This window comes from Thermobia domestica, chromosome 3 (genome assembly GCF_964235325.1).
Source record: "Thermobia domestica chromosome 3, izTheDome1.hap1.1, whole genome shotgun sequence".
NCBI classification, from domain to species: domain Eukaryota; kingdom Metazoa; phylum Arthropoda; class Insecta; order Zygentoma; family Lepismatidae; genus Thermobia; species Thermobia domestica.
The window spans coordinates 176,407,540-176,427,652 of NC_137456.1; the positions used below are offsets into that span (position 1 = coordinate 176,407,540).

General features: G+C 35.6%; 1 protein-coding gene across 4 annotated transcripts in view; it reads right to left on the reverse strand.

The window, feature by feature from the left end:
• Positions 1-20,113, reverse strand: part of LOC145680879 (uncharacterized) — a 301,071-nt gene that overhangs the window by 40,466 nt on the left and 240,492 nt on the right. For all 4 annotated transcript variants that reach the window (XM_081752026.1, XM_081752024.1, XM_081752025.1 and 1 more), the window contains 2 exons: positions 16,279-16,422; positions 4,252-5,496 (listed from right to left, as the gene is read on the reverse strand). In XM_081752026.1, the coding sequence (XP_081608152.1) occupies positions 4,252-5,496; positions 16,279-16,422 (1,389 nt within the window). The remainder of the gene's footprint in view (positions 1-4,251; positions 5,497-16,278; positions 16,423-20,113) is intronic.

The following is a 20,113-nucleotide window of genomic DNA, read 5'->3' on the forward strand; positions in this document are numbered from 1 at the left end:
GCGGAGCGGCACGCCTCAACTCTAAGCTGGCGCAGCTGTTGCTGTGAACAGCTTTGATACTGCCGCTACTTTTACAGCCAGTGCCAATCGACAGAAGTGTGCTGATTGTTGAAACACAGCGACTGGCGGCTTGGCCGGTCAACAGCGCATTATGAAGGCCCCATTAGAAGCAATGTTCCGCCAGCGGTGGCTCAGTGCGGCGACTACTGTGTGAAACTTGGTTTGGGAGTGAGGGGGATGATGGACGGTAGGGTGGGAGAGTAACAGGTGCGAGCGAGTACACAGTTCGGTTAAGCGGTCGTTCGGTTGACCGACGTTCGGATAATCGACGCTCTACTGTACTTACTGCAATGCATAAGAGCAAGACTGAGCCACGCAATAACGGCACAGTCGGCGAGGAACACAAGTGTCAAGCATTCCAATCATCCCCGTCCTCCCGGTATTCATTATTATATATATATATATATATATATATATATATATATATATATATATATATATATATATATATATATATATATATATATATATATATATATATATATATATATATATGGCAACAACAAGGTGGGCCCTATCTGTCGCCGATTAAGTGAAATCTAATTTATTTCTTACTCAAATAGCATTGTCAGACCGGTTACTTCGATGACAACTGAAGCCGTCCCTACAAAATGGCAAAATTGGCAACAATGCATAATGCCAAAATACGAGCTAATGTAGTAAAAACGGCTATCAATTTCGAATTCAGCATCCTGAAATTAGTCAGAATCAGAGATTTTCCTTTCTGTAACTAAACTGACGTCGGCCATTGCTTAGTAAATATTAGGTATATTTAAAAATAGAACTGGTGTAATGTGTAGTTTTGGTATTACCATAATATTATATTTTTGTACTTTAACTATGACTTTCAATCTTTTTCCCAATTGTACCATCGCTTACAATTATCAAACTTTTATAACATTTTATTGGATTACAAAAAGGAATACCTTTTCTTGTGATAATCTTGCGGTTTTGTGAATGGAAAATATAAACCTAGCAATGGAAGTGGTTGAGTGATATTACAAACCCTATCAACAGAAATAAGAAATAGACTAATGTACATAGATGGAAACAATAAACATACATACCAGTAATACTTCTTAGAATTACATAGATTTACATACAAAATGTTGGGTCCTATATTTCACAGCTCATTCTTTTCATTGATGATATGATGTCTTATTTTAACTTTCCTTTCAGTTGCGTAAGTCCGGGCTGATTGGCTTGTAAGATATAGAACAGGAACTCCTCAGATGATATTTTCAAAAGGTATCCAACAAAAGTCTTCATTTTCTGGCCAGTAGAATATACAAGGCCCAGAGCGATTCATGAATTGCACTCTGACGTACAAAAACAATAATTACAAAAATGCCGAGAGTACCCTTTTTATACTTTAACCATATCATGTATGTGCTAAAATGATCCTATAAAAAAGGTTTCAAGAGTTTCACAATCGTAATTTACGCACAATGACACAATTTGTAACAAAACATAAAACTGTATATTTCCGTACATGTAAAATACCAATAATAATAATAATAATAATAATAATAATAATAATAATAATAATAATAATAATAATAATAATAATAATAATAATAATAATAATTACAAAAATACCAAAAACACACTTTTTATATTTTAACCATATCGTGTATGGGCTAAGATAATTCTATTTAAAAAGTTTCAAAAGTTTCATAGTTGTAACTTACGAGCAATGGCACAGTTTGTAACAACACTTAAAACTGTATATTTCCTTACATGTAAAATACCAAAAAAAAAATAATAATTACAAAAATACCAAAAGCATCCTTTCTATTTTTTAACCATGTCATGTAAGTGCTAAGATTATTCTATTTAAAAAGTTTCAAAAGTTTCATAGTTGTAACTTTTGAGCAACGGCACAATTTGTAAAAACCCTAAAATTGTTTTGTATTCCCCTTAATGTTTGACAGTGTAACCTTTTGCAAGGTTACTTAAGATCTACTGAAAGAGCAAAAATTAAGCTTTCATTTGATACCTGAATGAGCCCAATAACTTCAAAAATAAAGAAGCTGTGGTAATTTAGTTCCATGATGCTGAGCGCCGGAAAGTGAAATTGAAATAAAATTCACATTTTTCAAAAATTTCTCCCCGGCCCACTTCTCATCTAAAAAATCGGAAAAAATTCATTAACATAATTTCATTAGTATTAATATATGGAAAAATTTTGAAGAGAATCTGAGACATTGAAGCACAGTGCTCTAGGTGATTTGACATGGAAGGACTTCTTCTTCTTCTTCTTCTTCTTCTTCTTCTTATTATTATTATTATTATTAACCCTTATAAGTTAAGTTAACCCTTCCATCTACAAATACAGGATAGGAAATCAACATATCCAATTCGTTAAGGATGTTAGAGATTTAGGAGTAATATTAGATGAAAAATTGCTTTTTCAGAAAAATCTTTAGGTTGTAATCTCCAAAGCTAGGAGGAATTTAACAATGCTCAAATTGTTATGTAGAAACTTTACTAATACTAACACCTGCAAAATTCTCTATATGTGCAATGTTAGGTCTCATCTTGAATATTGTACGGTAATTTGGAATAGTGAAGCAAAATATTTTAGTTTTTCGATTGAATCAGTTCAAAATTCATTCCTAGCCTAGTTAAAATGAAAGTTTAAAGAAATAGGAGAGGCGAGCTTATCAGACATAAGGGTGGATCTTAATCTTACTCTTCTGTCTGACAGGCGTCGGCTGTTTGATTTGAAATTTTTTTCATGTTATTCTGCATGGAGATTTTGTTCTGGAGAACTTTCTCTCTTTAAAGATTCCTCACAGGAACATTAGGAAATGTGTTCCGTTTATTAGTAAATATCTAATTAGGTCTTCAATATATAGGCCTTAAAGTATAGAAACAGCTAATAACTTTTATCTGGTTCTTGATTTGTTACATAAGAGTTTCATGAAGGTGCGTGAATTATTTCTTTATATTTTAAATAAAGTATGAAATGTCTCAGTATTTTTAGGCTTGCAACTGATTGCCTTAATTTTGTTTTGTATTTTCACTAAATACTGTATGGATTTGTTTTATATATAGTATTTTTTAATCACATTGTAAGAACCTTTTTAATTCTGAACAGATACACATGTTTGTTTCTTATTTTAATTGTATTTCTGTAGGTCATTTTTGTAAAGTTGGAAGGGTGCCATTTGAAAGATCCTTTTATATTTTGTTAGGTTTTTATTCTCTCGTCTTTTATTTTTCAATCATTTTTTTCTTTTCTTCTATCTTTAATTCATTCTTTACTACAGATACTGCACTCCTTTTTATCTTGGTCATGGATTTTTTGGTCATATGTAATCTTCATTTTTTTCTATGCTTAATTTATTTTCGTCATTATTACTAGCCTTATGAATCAGTGTATTTTACTTGATGTGTTTAAATAAGAAATATTTATTTTCGATTTGTAATCAGCTACATGGTGTCTTTTTGAACTTTTTTCTTTTAATATTTTGTAAACTGTTACAACTACATGGTAAATAATAATCTATTTTTGTATTTTGTAATGTATACTTATTCTATATGGTATACCTTTTGAATATGTATGTTAATTATGCTTATTTTTTTACTATTGTTATTTTTGTATTTCCCAGTTTGTAACAGATACTGCATTTTTTATGTTATTTTTCTGAACTAATATTTTATCCATTTCACCTACTTTTTACGATCAGTTGTATATTGTTAATTCTATTTACATGCGCCCTATGCTTGTAAAAACATTTTTTTTCCTTTGGGGCACTTGTGGCTGTAATGCTGTTTCCTTCCAATAAACATATTTCAAACATTATTATTATTATTATTATTATTATTATTATTATTATTATTATTATTATTATTATTATTATTATTATTATTATTATTATTATTATTATGAAGATAAATGAAAATTTGATAACAAGAACCAAACATATCGACAATATTCATATCTGTAGACACCTGCAGTTTTTCTATATCGCTTAACGTTAGTTACAAATGTAACACGTTTGTACGAACAACATCTCTGTTCTATTTATATTATGGTGTGTGGTAAGTGATAGAGAAATGTTAACTTGTTTTCTTCAAAATCAGCGTTTAGAGCATGCCCAAGTCTTGTTACAAGCTTACCAACTTCAAACTAATAATAGTTAGTTATTGCAAAAGTAAGAAAATTATGAAAGTATTACTTACATGTTCTGGCAATAATTGCACAAATCAAAACTATAATAGTAGGAATCCGGACTTCAACAGCCACTTTTTCTGCAACGAAAGGTGCTACGAACCTGGACGTCGTATCAACAATAGCTATCACTGACATGCATGTTGCAACTTGTGCAGTAGAAAATCCATAGTCCAAAAATATGAATGGTACCATTAATGAAAAATTCATTTCAGATACAAAAGACACGGATGTACCAATGATAATATTCACCAACACTAAATCTTTCATCAAGTTCAAGTCAAAAAATTTCACTATACGGTACCATATTCTTTTAATTATTTTGTTTTGGTCAACACTTTCCGGAGGATCACTGAAAACGTCTTCTTCTTCCTTTGGTTGTACGGACGACCAGAAGTCACTGTCTTTGTCCATTGGAGATTCGTTAACTTGGTCATCTTGAAGCACATAATCGTCATGTTCTTCTGCAATAGATTCACAAACACTGTCTTCATGACGAAGTTTAACAAACCAGTTTCTTGGTGCAGTGGTCACTCTTTTCTCGACGAGAGATATTGTGCGTGTGAATTCCGGGGGAGATTGAGGCACACTGAAAGAATCAGATTTTAAAGTAGTTATACTAGGGTATCTTTGATTGTCTTTCTCATACTCTTGAGTTGAGTTCTGAACAGTTTCAGTGGAATACAGTTCAGGCGTGAAAGATTTAGAGGAATTTCCTCTTTTTCGTCTTTTTGTATACACAGGTGGGGAAAATTGACTCAAGGGGTCACCTTTTAACGTTGATATACTGGGAGTCCTTACGTTTAAATATGGTGTGGCTGTTTCAAGACCATATACTGAATGCGCATGCACAGTTTCCATGGATGTACACACTCCCGAGGTAGTGCTAACATATGATTTTGAAAACTGTAACTTAGGTCTTTGTCTTTGTTCTGGTAAAGAAGTTATCGCTGTTTCTTCTTCAATGCTAGACATCAAAATTTCCTCTTCTGGTGTGTGCTTCACTGGTTTCATATGCCACTCAACAGGCTGCAAAAGCAGAGCACTTACCAATGAGTTCAATGCAATTCCTCCTAATATAAGAACGGTTCCTTGAACAGTATATATGCTTAATAGATAATTGATAAGTTGTGGCATCACAAAACCTCCAATACCAGTTGATCCCATTGTTAAGCCAATTGCTCGTTTTTTCTTTTCCCTAAAATAGGAGTTCACAGCCATATTATTGGCAGAAATTAGAAGTCCAAACCCCAGACCTAAAAATGAAAAAAAAAAAATATTATTATTATTCTGGTATTTCACTCAAATTTTGCACCAGAATTATTCAGAAAAATTGTGACACTGATTATATACTAAGCATTCTTTTCAAGTCCTCTTAAGAGGAGAAGAATCGAAAGCAAATTCAAATACCGTACCACGGGGTTACTTTGCACAAGATTTAAGCAATTTTAAAGAAAATCGCGTGTAACTTACAAACGTAATGATTTAAAACACTGTATTTTAAACACATAATAGCTAGATATACTGTATAAAGTAAACATTAGTACAAGCTGATTAGTAAACATTCAGTATTGAAAGATACACTTTGGTGCAAAGTAACCCCATAGGTGGGGTACTTTGCACAACATACAAAAAAGTATGTTCAACATACGAACTCTGAAATCACAGATCCAAATTGACTGACTGTTAAGTAAAACTGCTAAATCTAACTAAAGTAAAAAAAAAAGTATTAATGACCTGTGTTACAATTTCACATATATCATTCTCATATCAAAATACGATAGAAGTAAATTATGAATAAAGGTGAATTTGCAGTTCTGGAATACGAACAAATGATTTCGTTAGATGTAAATTTTGGGAAAACCTTTTATAAGGCTTTACATTTATTTATTGGTTTGTTTGTTTATTAGCTTCTCCATGCCGTAAACGTCGCCAATACCTAGTGTCCCACTTGCCGGTAAATGGCGATCGTCGATATAGCGACGCATCGAAGGATTGCCGTTAGTCTGCCACTAGGGGCAGGGATTCGTCTAGTCGAAGCAGATATCTAGAATCGGGGGTATTGAAGTTACCACTGCGTAACAACGAGGACTTAATTTTGATCCGCGCTCCTTTGATTTGTCACGGAGAATCGCAAAGGGACCAACGCGAACTATTGCCAGTCATGTGCATGCGGTTATTTTTATATATTAAGTTTCCCTGACGAATGTTTATTATAAGGACAATACTTGACCTCCGTGGGTCAAGAGTAACTCCTGCCTTTACATCATGAAGTGAAAAAACTTGAAATGGGTGCGTATAATTGTATGAATTTAGATGGCAACTGTCGCCGATCACTAGCAAGTGAATATGGGAGAACTATGAAAAAAGTAAATAGACGCTTGCCATTTTGTTATAAAATTACATGGCGAGTGCATTTGAACTGATTCCAAACTACGCTCGAGAGCCTCCGTCCCATCCAAGACTTAGACTCTTCAGGAAAAGTAACAAGTTTATTACTTGTAATTTATTCTTTGAGTCAAAGTATTTTGCAATAAACCACCGTTTTGAAAGATATTTTTACGATCGTACACTATTCGAAAATTGTACTCATAATATAATTTCCCATCATGGATTTGAAAAAATCAAAGTTCGAACAAAGAAAGATCTCCGATCCACATGTCTCTTTATGTTTGATATGGAAGTCTCATCTTCATTATTTGACCCTTAATTTATTTTAGTCCTAGGCAACGCGAATCGACTGGATGGCTCTAAGTGAAAACATTCATTTAGATGGTTAAGTAATAAGGAAATTGCTGCTGTTATTTCACGAAACACAACAGATCTTGAGAAGAAAAAAACAACAATTTTGCTTACCAGGGGGAGGGAGTAAATCATCTGTTTACGTTTGCTTAACTAGAAAGAAGACAAGGGCGCCGATCCTGGGGGCAGGCCCCCCCAAGCTCATGTGGGCCTCCTTTGTATTTATGAATATACAATATTTGGCATAATTTGAGTGCAATTTGTCTTAAAATCCTCATATATATATATATATATATATATATATATATATATATATATATATATATATATATATCTTCTGCATTTGAATGCCCCCCAACTTTATAGAGAAATCAGCGTCCTTGGAAGAAGGTCTAGTGAAATGAGTAAAAATGTGATAACGTAATACCTGAACAACTCCATCTAATGGAGGAAAGTAAATTAGTATTCAACACTTCTTTCAATTTTAAGAATTTCAAAGATTCTCGTAATTTAGTAGCGTCCCGGATTTGCATTTTTGAAATATGGGAACTCTATCTATACCTTAACGTGGGAATTGGTTGCGGACCATGCACTTAAGCCGCTTTGCCACAAGAAGCACATAGGAGTTTTTCTTTCGATTTCCTTAGGAATATTGTGAATGGTGTGACTTTTAAAACTATGTTTAAAAAAGAATACACATCGACACAATAAGATGATAATCTGATACCTGGGAAATATATTGAATTGTTTCTAATTTGTTCTCACGGTACCAAAACAGTACTTATGCTGGTTTTTTTATTCCAGCCTTTTAATATAAGCATTTCACACTATTGTCTGTTCTAGGTCGATACAATTCTAGTTCATGTATATGCTAGCTTTGGAAATATAGTAGAGTTTCGCTTATCCGACGTAAACAGGCAGGCAGAACGCCGGATAATATGAATGTTAAGAAAAGACCTATTAAAAGTAAAACTAATGATATAATTTTACATATTACGCATCTAATAATCATGCTTTACAACAAATAAATGCAATGCACTGAATCAGGGACGTATCCAGCGTGAAGGCCTGAGGGCTGCCCCCCTCCGAAACTCAAGCACTTTTTAATAAGCTTGCTTTTACCCTTTTGAGGTTCTTTTATATCAGTTAACTTGGAGTCAGTGACCAAACTTTGGGCAATGTGCTGTTGTCTTGTTATAATTCTAAGAACATACATAATGCCATTATACTAGGTGTAATTAAAGAACAGTTTTAAATAGGATTAACATTTCGTTTCAGTTCTGTTTTTAACTTTAGTATATTAGAACGATACACTCAATGTCTTCTTGCTATTTTTGTTATGTGATATACGAACAGACAGTTTTCTTTAGTTACATTTCTCTCGAAAATATGTTTCATTTTGTTTGTGCTATAATGCAATTTCCAAAGTAAACCGGTTTATAAATGAAAAGTAGGAAAAAGTTTAAGAGAAATACAGAACTGTATTATTATTATTATTATTATTATTATTATTATTATTATTATTATTATTATTATTATTATTATTATTATTATTATTATTATTATTATTATTATTATTGATATTTTTAAAACATTAGAATTACGTGCTTACGAGGATTCGTGTTGGGCCCCCTCCGAATAGAAAACCTGGATACGTGTCTGCACTCAATGATAGACATATGAGTCAAGGTGTAGACGGGCGGGCTAGGCGATAGACTCCAGAGCATGAAAAATAGATTAAGACCACAACTTGCAGTTCTTCTTGTCGATTGGTGCTATCTGCAATGATATGTCGGATCATACGGTATGTGGAACAAAGGAAGGTCAGATAAGCGAGACCATGGTGTATTGGTGTTTCACGCACTTAAACCTGTAAACTGTTTGCATAAACAATTATCTTTCACTCCCTAGCTAAATTTGTTGGTATGATCACACACTTAGCCTTATAAAGTATAGTCTTATAAAGAAAAAAAATATTAGCTAAAAGCTAAAGAGAAGCCAACTTCAATAATTTACTTTAGTTTTCTTTTTTCTTTCTTTCTTTGTTTTTTAATGGCAATCTAGTCCATTTCATCACGGTAAATCACGTTTGGTACTAAAATGTCTTTTTCTGTCCGTATCCTTCACACTTTGTTGGAGACAAAATTGTTCTTTTCCCAAGGAAACAGGATGAGAGAAGCTATACAACAGCATGAACTGAAAACAATAGCTATTACCAATAGTACTCTAATTCTGGATAAATACGTCATTACAGCAAAATATCAATAAGTTTTGTCCTTATTATATTGTTTCGGTTCTTATTAACATGAAATTTAATGTTTTTTTTTTAAAGGTGGGATGGGATGGGATTCGACCAAGTGTCAAAATAGTGTAAGAACTACTAATCCATCACGCTACCCACCTAACCACGGAATCTACATTTTGCTTGTTCTCTTTTTCTTAATAAATAAATGCTAATATCCATAGCGCATGTCACTTCCAACCTCAAGACAGGAGATTTCCTCTTTGTTTCTATATTTCCATACGATATCTTGGTTACAGAAGCTAATTTATATTTGGCAGACAATCTACACACTAGGCTTTAAGCAATAAATGCAACATTTTACTCCATTATCTAGTTCCTTGATCCAACTCCTCGACTCCCTTACTGAATTCCCTCCGCAATCGTACAATGCTACTGAAAAAATCCCTAGAAATCATGATTGCCAGTATACACAAGACCGAGCGTAATTTTGTTTTTTCCTTATATTTTTATATTTTTTTGAGACATCTCCTTAGATGGATTGTTTTCTATTATCTCTACATACTAATAACTGAATTTTACCCATAAACGTAAGGAAAATGGAATAAATGCGAAAAATCGTGAGTTACAGTATACGCGCAATTTTTATTGCGCATGGGAGTACAATAATCATTCATTAGCATATACGAGAGCATTATCAATATAAGTGAATAGCGAGCCATAATCGCATTCTAATCGATTATAATCCCAATGAAAAAAATGAAATGAAATCTTTGAGTTTTACGTCGCACGATTATGCCGGTTAGGCTAAAAGAGACGGTAATGATGAGTAATGAATGAAATGGTGGTATGAAGAGTAGGAGGAAATGGGAGAATCCCGAGGAAACGAACGCACACGGTGTTTTACCACCACAAAGTTCATTTGGCGGGGGCTGGGATCGAATATAATCCCAATTAAACAAATGAACGAGAAATCAATCTAGGGCCATTCTCATTTAGGAAATCGACCCTGGGCCCGATTATGTAAGAAACTTATTAAACATAGCGAGCCCAAGCGTTCTGCGAACGCTATAAATGAATAATGAACCACATATAGAGTACAAACCAGTTTAAGAGCAAGTTTTTTTTAAGTAATTCTCTTGTCCGGGTCCAATCGAATAAGTAAGATCTTTATTAAAGATAGTGAGCTTAACCTGTTACAAAACAAAACGATCGATCACGATAATAGTTTAACAATAAACACATGCATACCTACGGCATGACTAATTCCAGTACCATTCAGATTTGGCAGAATGCGAAGGCTTCACCTCACAGGTCAGTGTTATGCTAAGCGCATCCATACTTAATGTAATACTCCTCAATGTATTCGTTGCGAAATCGTTCAGGAATAACTAATTAACCATTAAATGTGTTGGTAAAAAATGTCACGTTTGTCTGGTGGTGGGGTATCTGAAAACCCCACATTAAAATTGCACTATAAATCTTGTAGTAATACTTATATTGCGCGCAATAGTTGCAGATATGGTTACACATAATCAGGACAAACGTACAAATGATCTTCTTTGTAAATACTTTCCTTGCAATTAAATTGAACAACTAGAAATTGTACGTTACTGAAGAGTTAAGACACTTCCGCTCTTTGCGGGAAGGTCCGGTTTATTTCCGGATGAAAGTTCATTCATGTCTATATATAAATGCTTGTGTGTTTTCAACGTTGTAAAATGGATTCAAATTCTGTCATTAAGATAGGATTCATCAACTATAAAGGAAACCAAGAAAGTTATGTCACTTTTATGGAGGTCTGTGTTCAATTGATCCTCACACCGTGGGTTTAACGCGAATGGAGATAAGGAAAAGGTCAGCTGTTGGTATGGGTATATCCAACATACTGCCAGGTTGTAGCGGTTCAGTTACACCGTGAACTTGCATAGGGACAGAGTGAACATGAGACCTCCACAGAGCGTCATAAGGCGTGTATGCTGTACGAGTTCAAACTGGGGTAAAACGCCACTGAAGCGGGGCGGAAGATATGTCAGGCCTTTAGTGAGAGTGTCTGACTACGCGGACAGTGCAGCGGTGGTTTAACAAGTCTATGGGCGGTGAAGAAATAGTCGAAGACGCATCACGTGCCGGAAGACAACATAAGTAAAAAATCAAGATTTTCACTTAGCAATTGAGGCGAACAGTGGCGAGACATGTGAGCGACTGGGACTACAATTCAGAGTGAGTAGAGAAACCATTTGGTAACACCTCCATCAACTTGGGAAGCACTACAAGTTGGGTCGATAGCTCCCACATGATTTGACACCGGAGAGAAGACAAGGCGAGCAGACACCTGTGTTTCTTTGCTGTCTCGTCTCAGGAAGGGACCATTTCTGGACAGGGTATTGACATGTGATGGAAAGTGGGTCCTGTACGAAGCTCCACGGCACCGCATCATTGGTTATCATCCCATGAACTGGCTCCAAAACAACCGAAACCAGCACTGCACCAGAAGAAGGCACTCCTATGTGTTTGGTGGACTGCTCGTGGCATCGTGCATTGGGAACTGCTACCAGCTGATCAGAGCATCAAAGAAATTATGTACTGTCAGCAGTTGAGCCGTGTTCAAGAAATACTCAAAACTTTGGAAATAGCACTTATGAATCGCAGAGGGGTCTTCCTGTTACAGGACAACGCTAAGCCCCATGTGGCTAGGATAACCTCGGACACCATTCTACGCCTTGGATTTGAAACACTATTGTATCCGTCATACTCCTCGAATATTGCACCGTCTGATTATCACCTGTTCCATTGCTTGGACATTTACCTTACAGAACGCCAGTTCAAATCCGTAGTAGAGATGCAAAATGCACTTGATATCTTCTTTGCTTCACGGTTCACCAAGTTCTACCGCGATGGAATCCATGGCCTTCCAGAATGTTGGCAAATGGTCGTCGATGCTGATGGAGACTATTTGTGATCTTTCAGTACGTATTAAGTGACATATCAATGTTCGAAGGTGGTGGGTGAAAAGCGGTAGAACTTTGTTGGTTACCTTTGTATATTGTTTCATAGCCTGGGGTTTATTTCATTACATGATCACTTACGTTTCATCGAATGTTACAGTTTTCTCATGCTTCTTTGAATGTTCAATGAAATGACGTGTTATGTCATCTTTATTGCATGGGGATCCCAGCTATCGAGTACAGATGAAAAATATTCTTTGTTAAAATAGTGTTAGCTACAACACTTTTCAGAGTACGTGGATGCTTTTTTCGCAGTAAAACTGTGCTTTCAACTTATCCTTCGAGGATTCGTATTCAAATACATTGTTCAAATTAATTTATTCAATGTCATTCTAATTCTTTCAAACCAAGACATATTATGACACCATAAGTAAACATGTCAACACCCAAACGACAAATACTGATCTTCCTCTCCCTCAAATCTCGTTTCCAACATCAAACCATTGATGACAGCAATACTGACCTCGTCCAAACAGATGGGCAGTAGGCATAGTGACACCATGACATAATGTTGTTTGTACATCTCTCATTACATGCAGATCGGCCAAAAAATGTTAACGTATCCCAACGTGTTTCTTCAAAGTATGTGGTATGATGTCTCAGAGAACAAAATACCGTTTCATCGACCTAGCAAAAATGTGTGCCTGTCCTACAAAGTGAAATTCTCACAAAGTAATGGCAATAAATAGCTGATCTTTTCAGTTATAGCAACAATACATATCTATTCTCAATCCAATGGTAAGGTGAATATCCATGATATCAACTAATGCAATCTAATATTAAACCCTAATAAAATACATTTCCTTGGCTGCAAAATATATTTTTAAAAAATCCTGTGTTCCAAATAGGGCCGTAACTTGTGGGGAGCAGGGGTCAACTGCCCCCAGGGAAGCTCGTTTGAGAGGGGCCCACTTTAAGACAAAATTTTCTTACTGCAGATACGATACGAACATATAATTATAGATGAAGCATCAAACAGGGTCACTACATTACATAAACAAAATAAAGGTAAATAAAACAAAAATAAGTCGTGGGCCCATTCAGTAAAAAATGTCTACTATTTGGGGCCTTAGAAATAATATTTATTCGTATGGTTTTGAGATTTGTCAATATTTTCACCTTAATTAATTTGTCATGTATGGAACGGGCCCACGGGCGTAATTAACGACCCCGCAGATTTTATCGTGCGGGAGGGCCCACAGATTCCGGGGGGATCATAAAGAGTAAGAGAAATATGGAAAGATGTGATCAAGAATTAGGAAAACAACTCTTTCTAGGGGGCCCAGCGTATTTATGCTTGTCCACCCCCAGAAAAAATCTAAGTTACGGCGCTGGTTCCAAATGAAACAAGGGACCATTTGTCATTAAAGTTTATAGCTGGACATTGAAAATTATTCGATCAGCGACAATTTGGCGGTCTAGCACCATGTAGTTATCTGTGTCATTAACCAACGCTATAAATTTGCTCGCGATTATATTCAATTATCATAATAATGCATTACTTATTAAAATTCATGCATCTTAGAAATATTTCAAGAAAACATATCTTAAATACCAAGATGTAAGTATCCATATTTTTGATAGTTCACAAGAGTAATTGCCATTTAGTGGTCTAATGAGGTTTAAAATTTGGGTGTGTTAGAACTATTTCAAAGAAACATTCTTCTTTAATGATTTTACGGTTCCATTTTTACTGATGGGCCAGAAAAATAGCACCCATTTATTGAACACATTTATTAACATTTTAGTGATATTTGAAGTTTTATTCGGGCCCTTCGTAGAAATGAAACAATTGCAATTAGTGTCAGCAGAAGGCAGTGAGGCTATAAGGAGAGTTGAAAGTGGGAGGGGTGAAATATAGAGAGCTTTACGAAGTATTTCATTTCACATCTACAGTGCTTCTACCATTTTCTAAATCTTTTAAGATACCTTTGGCCCGAAAATTTCAAAGAAATACAGTATCTGTAATAATAGTGTAATAAAATTATTGGATATCAATCAATCTTTTCTTAATATCTCCAATAGCCTCCAAAACATTAAACATAAAAGATTTACAATTATATGTAGCTTTTTGAAGCAATCTACTGTGATCATCAGCAAAGCTTTACCAATTGGTAATAGTTTATCACTAGAACTATAGCAGGGCCAACAAGAGATTATCTCTAACATTTCTTACCCCATGCAGAGGGACAATGCAACCTGTACTTTGGTACCAATCACGGCCACTCTGTCTTACCCATTAATTAAATTGCCGCTATAGATGCACCGAAAAAAAGGCCTGACACGTGGGTAGTGGCAACATCACTGCGAGCTGTCAGAGACCTTCTCTTGCTGGCTCCCGTATAGTAGGGTCAAACAAAGGAGAGTATGACTAGAACAATCCAGTGATTACGCTCAATCTACCGTATTAACATTCTAAGACTAAGCGTAATCTAATATCATTACTGCTATCGGAAAGGGAAATAGTTTGGGATTGAACTTCGCCGGAAACACAAGAAATGCGTCTTCCTACCTCCCTAATGAATTCAAGACTTCTTGCACCCCAAGCACCACTTGTTTCAATAGCGATTGGAGTGAAAACAAACTTTTCGAGAAGGTTGTTGTATTTTCTTTGCTTTTCAGCTTCTCTGCGATTAGCAACAGCTCCAGCATTCAATACTGACAGAGGGAGACTTGAAGGAGCGTATGTATCAGCGCATGTGAAGTTCCACAATAAACATTTACCTCTCATCCATGGAACCAGTGTCATCCCATCCGGTCGTTTTCCATCCGAACGACAGCAACTAGAAGGTTCCCGTATTGAAGGAAATCCAACTGTGTTGAGGGCTCGTAGTATTATATCATTTACAGAGGAATGTCGGGCGAATCTACCAGCGCTCTTCATGCATGAAAGGCCATGCAGGCCACGTTGGTTAACCTCATTCCCACAAGCTGGACAGCGATGAGGCTCACAAACTGCTAAGCCTAAACGTAAGGCTGCAGCAATTCGAAAGCTTTCATTCGACAAATGAAGGCCTAAAGGCGGAGAATGTATCACCATCAACCATGCACCCGCTTCGGGAGACGAGGCAGCAAGAAGCCTGGCTTTATCTTCCGGAACAACAACAGATTGTGACAAATGATTATGTAATTGACATGCAATTGGTGTATACCAAGATGACTGATAACACATTTTGTTAATCTCCGGAAGGCTTGTATCTGCTAAGTTTGCCCACTTATTAGAGCCTTATTGAACTGAACCATCTGGGTCCAAACAATAACCCTGTGGAAGGAGAGCTTCGATTAAATACAGGGATCCGTGGTATGACGTAAGAATATAGGAATCGCCATATCCACAGCTCGTCGAATACCAAGACCGCCCAAACCAACAGGTAAACATGCTTGTGTCCAAGAGGTGTCATTTAAGGAACAGTTCAGAATTGATTCAAGGCCAGTTTTCAGGACAGTTTGGGATTTACAGCGAAGTGTACTATTAGTTAAATGTGGTTCCTACAATTGCATTAACATGTTGATTATTTCTGTTCAAACCCTTGAGGTTGGGTATTATTTCAGTAAGACTATTACCTTAAGAGCAAATAGCCAACTCTAAGCAAATTTTTGTCAAGGAAAACAAGAAATGGAAAGTAAACTAAAAAGAAACTAAAATTTGAAGAATGAAAGAAGCTTAATTCTTGAAAAAATGAACATCCTACAAGCTTCTAAACATAGATTTTTCATGTACTGGAACTAATAGCTTACAGTAATTGTTGCTTGACTCTAGTTTCAATTGATTAATATCATAGTTTCAAAAATGAATACGTTAATGAATATCTTTTCCTTGTCGTCTCGTGCTAGTGCACGGGATCGATTCCCACTGAAGGAGTCTTGAAATTTGAACACATTACGGTTTTCGTGATTCCAATTAGTCTATAATTCCATGTCTTAAGGTGAAAAGATTTGCTAAACTCTAACAAACCAAATAAAACTAAATACAGTTACAATTTTTATACCTTATGGTGCAATAAGCTACTATAAATATTGGTGAAGATTTTCCTTAGGTCACTTACCAAGTAGAACACTGAATGTTACAACAAAGTGAATAAAACTCGTAGCCAGGCTAGTGAAGATCACACCAACTGCAGCTGTTGCTCCTCCACAGAAAGCTGCTCTCCGAAAGCTAAACTTGCGGAATATAGCTGCCGTAAAAAGACCTTAAAATAAAAGTAAGTAAACAAAAGTAAATATATATAACTTTTTAAAAAAAATAAAACTCTCTTAATTCTTTTATTTGTAATAACACAAATAATAGCATGACTCTTTATATTTACTTACATTCCTCATTTATTTATATTTACAGACACAAATGTCTACATGTGATTTTGTAATTTACTACCTGTTAATAAGAATTTGAGTTCAATTGAGTTGGTTTTCAGTTTAGCATCCCTTTCAGCAGCGAAATTATATGAGACGTGGACCTACAGCTTAACGTACAATCAGAACCACATGAGCTCCAACCGAGAACCGAGTGAAAAAAGCTACCTACATTATGCTTTACTTTATCTATCTATATCTATATCTATGTCTCAGGGGCGTCATTTCAGGCTTCGCTTGAGGGGGCAAGAGCTCGACCGACATAAGACTTTCACGTTTTGTACTAATATATTAGTAGACAATCTATTAAAGTATATGTATTCCTCAAACTCTTGGGGGGGGGGGGCAATTGCACCCTCCTGTCCCTCCTAAATGACACCTCTGCTATATCTATATCTATATCTATCTATCTATCTATCTATCTATCTATCTATCTATCTATCTATCTATCTATCTATCTATCTATCTATCTATCTATCTATCTATTATGCTTTATTTTACTTTTTTAAAATTTTATTTAAAAATAAATATATTGTTTAAATATTCAAACTTAAATGTTGATCTAAATATCGTATTTTCTTTATATTTAATACAAGGGTCACCCAAAAAGTAAGTACTGAAAGTGCCCAAAAAGGCAGGAGTGGTCAGAGCGGAACGCGCTTCGCAGGATTGGATTGGGTTGGATTAGATAAGAGTTTAGGGTCTCTTTCAGCAAGGAAATTATATGAGACATGGACCTACAGCTTAACGAGGGACGAATCGCATGTGGTCCCGTCGGCAAATGAACGCAGGTCATCCGCGCTGAAGACGCATAAGCTAACCATTTGGGCACGGGCGAGCTCTCACTTACGCAGGAGAAGATGGGGAACAAGTACCTGCTGCGAGCAGTTGTATGGACCCCACGTTAATGGTGAAAAAACCGTGATACGGTAAATATGACTGCATGCATATATTGTCGCACCGAGTGTGATTTACCCGCAATAATGAGGCTTCTCCACGCTAAGAAGCTGTCAGCTGCAAAGGTCCACCGACAGTTGTGTTAAGCATATGAACCAGATGTCAAGAGTGAAGTTATGGTCTGAAAATGCAGACAGTTCATAGCAGGTCTAACGAATGCGCACTATGAACATCACGTTAGGACAAATGCCTCAATAAAGATGGCGTAGATGTTGAAAAGTTGGATATATATCACTAACTCCACAGCAATCTTTTATATGTTCGTCTTTCATTTTACATTTCATCGGAACTTACTTTCTGGATGCGCTTCGTAATATGTTAGATCAAATGAAATGAAACAAAATATCATAAATTGAAATTCATGTGGAAGCAAAGTAAGTTTGTAAGATAGTATAAAGACATACAAGTGCACACTGCAATGATAGCAAGCCAATGCTTGAGAATGTACGTTATTCTAATCATTTATGTCACTTTAAATCTTTTCACCTGCGCCTTGAAGAAGTCGGTTAATTGCAAGTGTTAAATGAGCATCGAGATTTTTTCCTTTCAGATATGACCTTTTAGAGTTCAAAATTCAATCGCACGTAGGAAAGATTTTCTCAACTGAAGAAGATGATGAACTATTCTGAATTAGTGTGTGTGTATTGAACAATATACTGTACAGTACATTGTAATGTGACTTAAATAATTGTCCTGCTCCTTAGAGAACTGAATAATTGTCCTGCTCCTTAGTCATATTTTTCGCCTTCGATTTAATTAAAGAAATCAACAATAGTATATATCGTTCGAGATCAATGGAACTTATCCAGTCTTGACATAATTTGCCATTGCAGTATGTCTTGACAAGGTTAGTACACATGTGACAAGGCGTGCAGACCTGTCATTCCCGAGGATTGGCAATCAAATCTCGAAGTCAATGAAATCAAGAAATTTTTATCAAAACGCGATTGACTAAAGTCATTCGATCTTAATCAAACTTAGTATGGTGATAGACTTTTATGTACTTATTACGTGAGCTCAGTGTGAAATATGTAATGTGAAACACTTGTAGTTCCCGAGCTATTCGCCGTCAAGATTGAAATTAAAGATCAAGAAATTTCACTAAAATACGATTGATGGAATTCATTCGATTTTCACCAAAATTAGCACGATAATAATAATATGATGTGTAGACCTTTTGTTCCCGATTTTTTGCTCATCAAAGGTTGGTCTTTTTCTTTTCAAATTCCAAATCTCAACTTCGATGGCCAATAACAGGGCCAAAATCCTGTAGAACATAATAATTTATATGCCCACCAACTACATGTGTCCATCTGCCAAAAATGCAAAAGTCTGTCACAATTTCTGACATAATGAAGCAGAGACCTTAGGATCTCAAATTATTGGCCGTCAAAGAAGGAATTTAGACGTAGTCCAATTTTTGCAAATAATATTCACCAGGTGTGATCGATGGTACTCACCGATTTTGACAAAATTTAGTGTGGCGGTAGGCCTTTAAGAATTAGTACGCATATAGAATATTGCGGTGTACAAACCTTTGGTTTTCCACTTATTCGCCACGAACATTCGGGTCTGGATTTATTTTAACCCAAACCCCAAATTCCTTTGGTTTTAGAGTGTTCGGCCTTTGACATAACAAACTTGTCTAGAGAGGTAAGTGCAATGTATATTTAAAATAATCATTTGCTAGAAAAAAAAATAAGAATGATATTTTTCCCTTATACGTAAACTTATTTTGTTAAGTTGATGATATCAGGATAGGTAGGATACCTACATTTTCAAAACAAAATGTAAGACGCATTTAATAGTGGAGATGTGGTAATCCTTTTTAGTAATAATGTAATATAATTGTTTCGTATGAAGAACGAATCATATTTAGGTAACCGATAAAAATAAAGTGAGACAATTTATGACATATATACCCTATATTATATAATATATCAGCTGAAATGTCTGTTGTTCGCACGAAACAAAAAGTTATATAAAGTATTTGAACCGTATTCCCCCTTTTCTAAACGGATTTCAATGAAATCGTAATAATAAAAAAAAATATGAGACACTCTATTTTCTACTGCTCTATTTGCTTAGAATGCATCCTTAAATCAATGTGACATAATAAAATTCAAAACTGAAGTAGATACTATCTCAAACAGTTCAGTGGGGGTCGCGGTGGCTCAGTGGTAGAGCGTTCACCTCTGGTGCATGGGGTCCCGGGTTCAAACCCTGCTCCAGCCAAGTGAACTTTGTGGTGGACAAACACCGTGTGCGTGGGTTTTCTCGGGGTTCTCCCGTTTCCTCCCACTTTCTTCATTCCACCATTTCATTCATTTCTCATAATCACCGTCTCCTTTAGCCTAACCGGCATAACCGTGGGACGTAAAACTCAAAGATTTGAAACGGTTCAGCCATTTTGTTGTGATGGGATCACAAATAACAGTTTTGTTTTCAATATGGCGAAAGTAATCGCGGAATTTGCCTCCTTCTCTCCTTAAAACTTCAGAACATCTGTCCGCTTATCGTTCTACTCGAGTAAACATGTACTTAAATATTATCGAGATATCACCGATGAGCTTA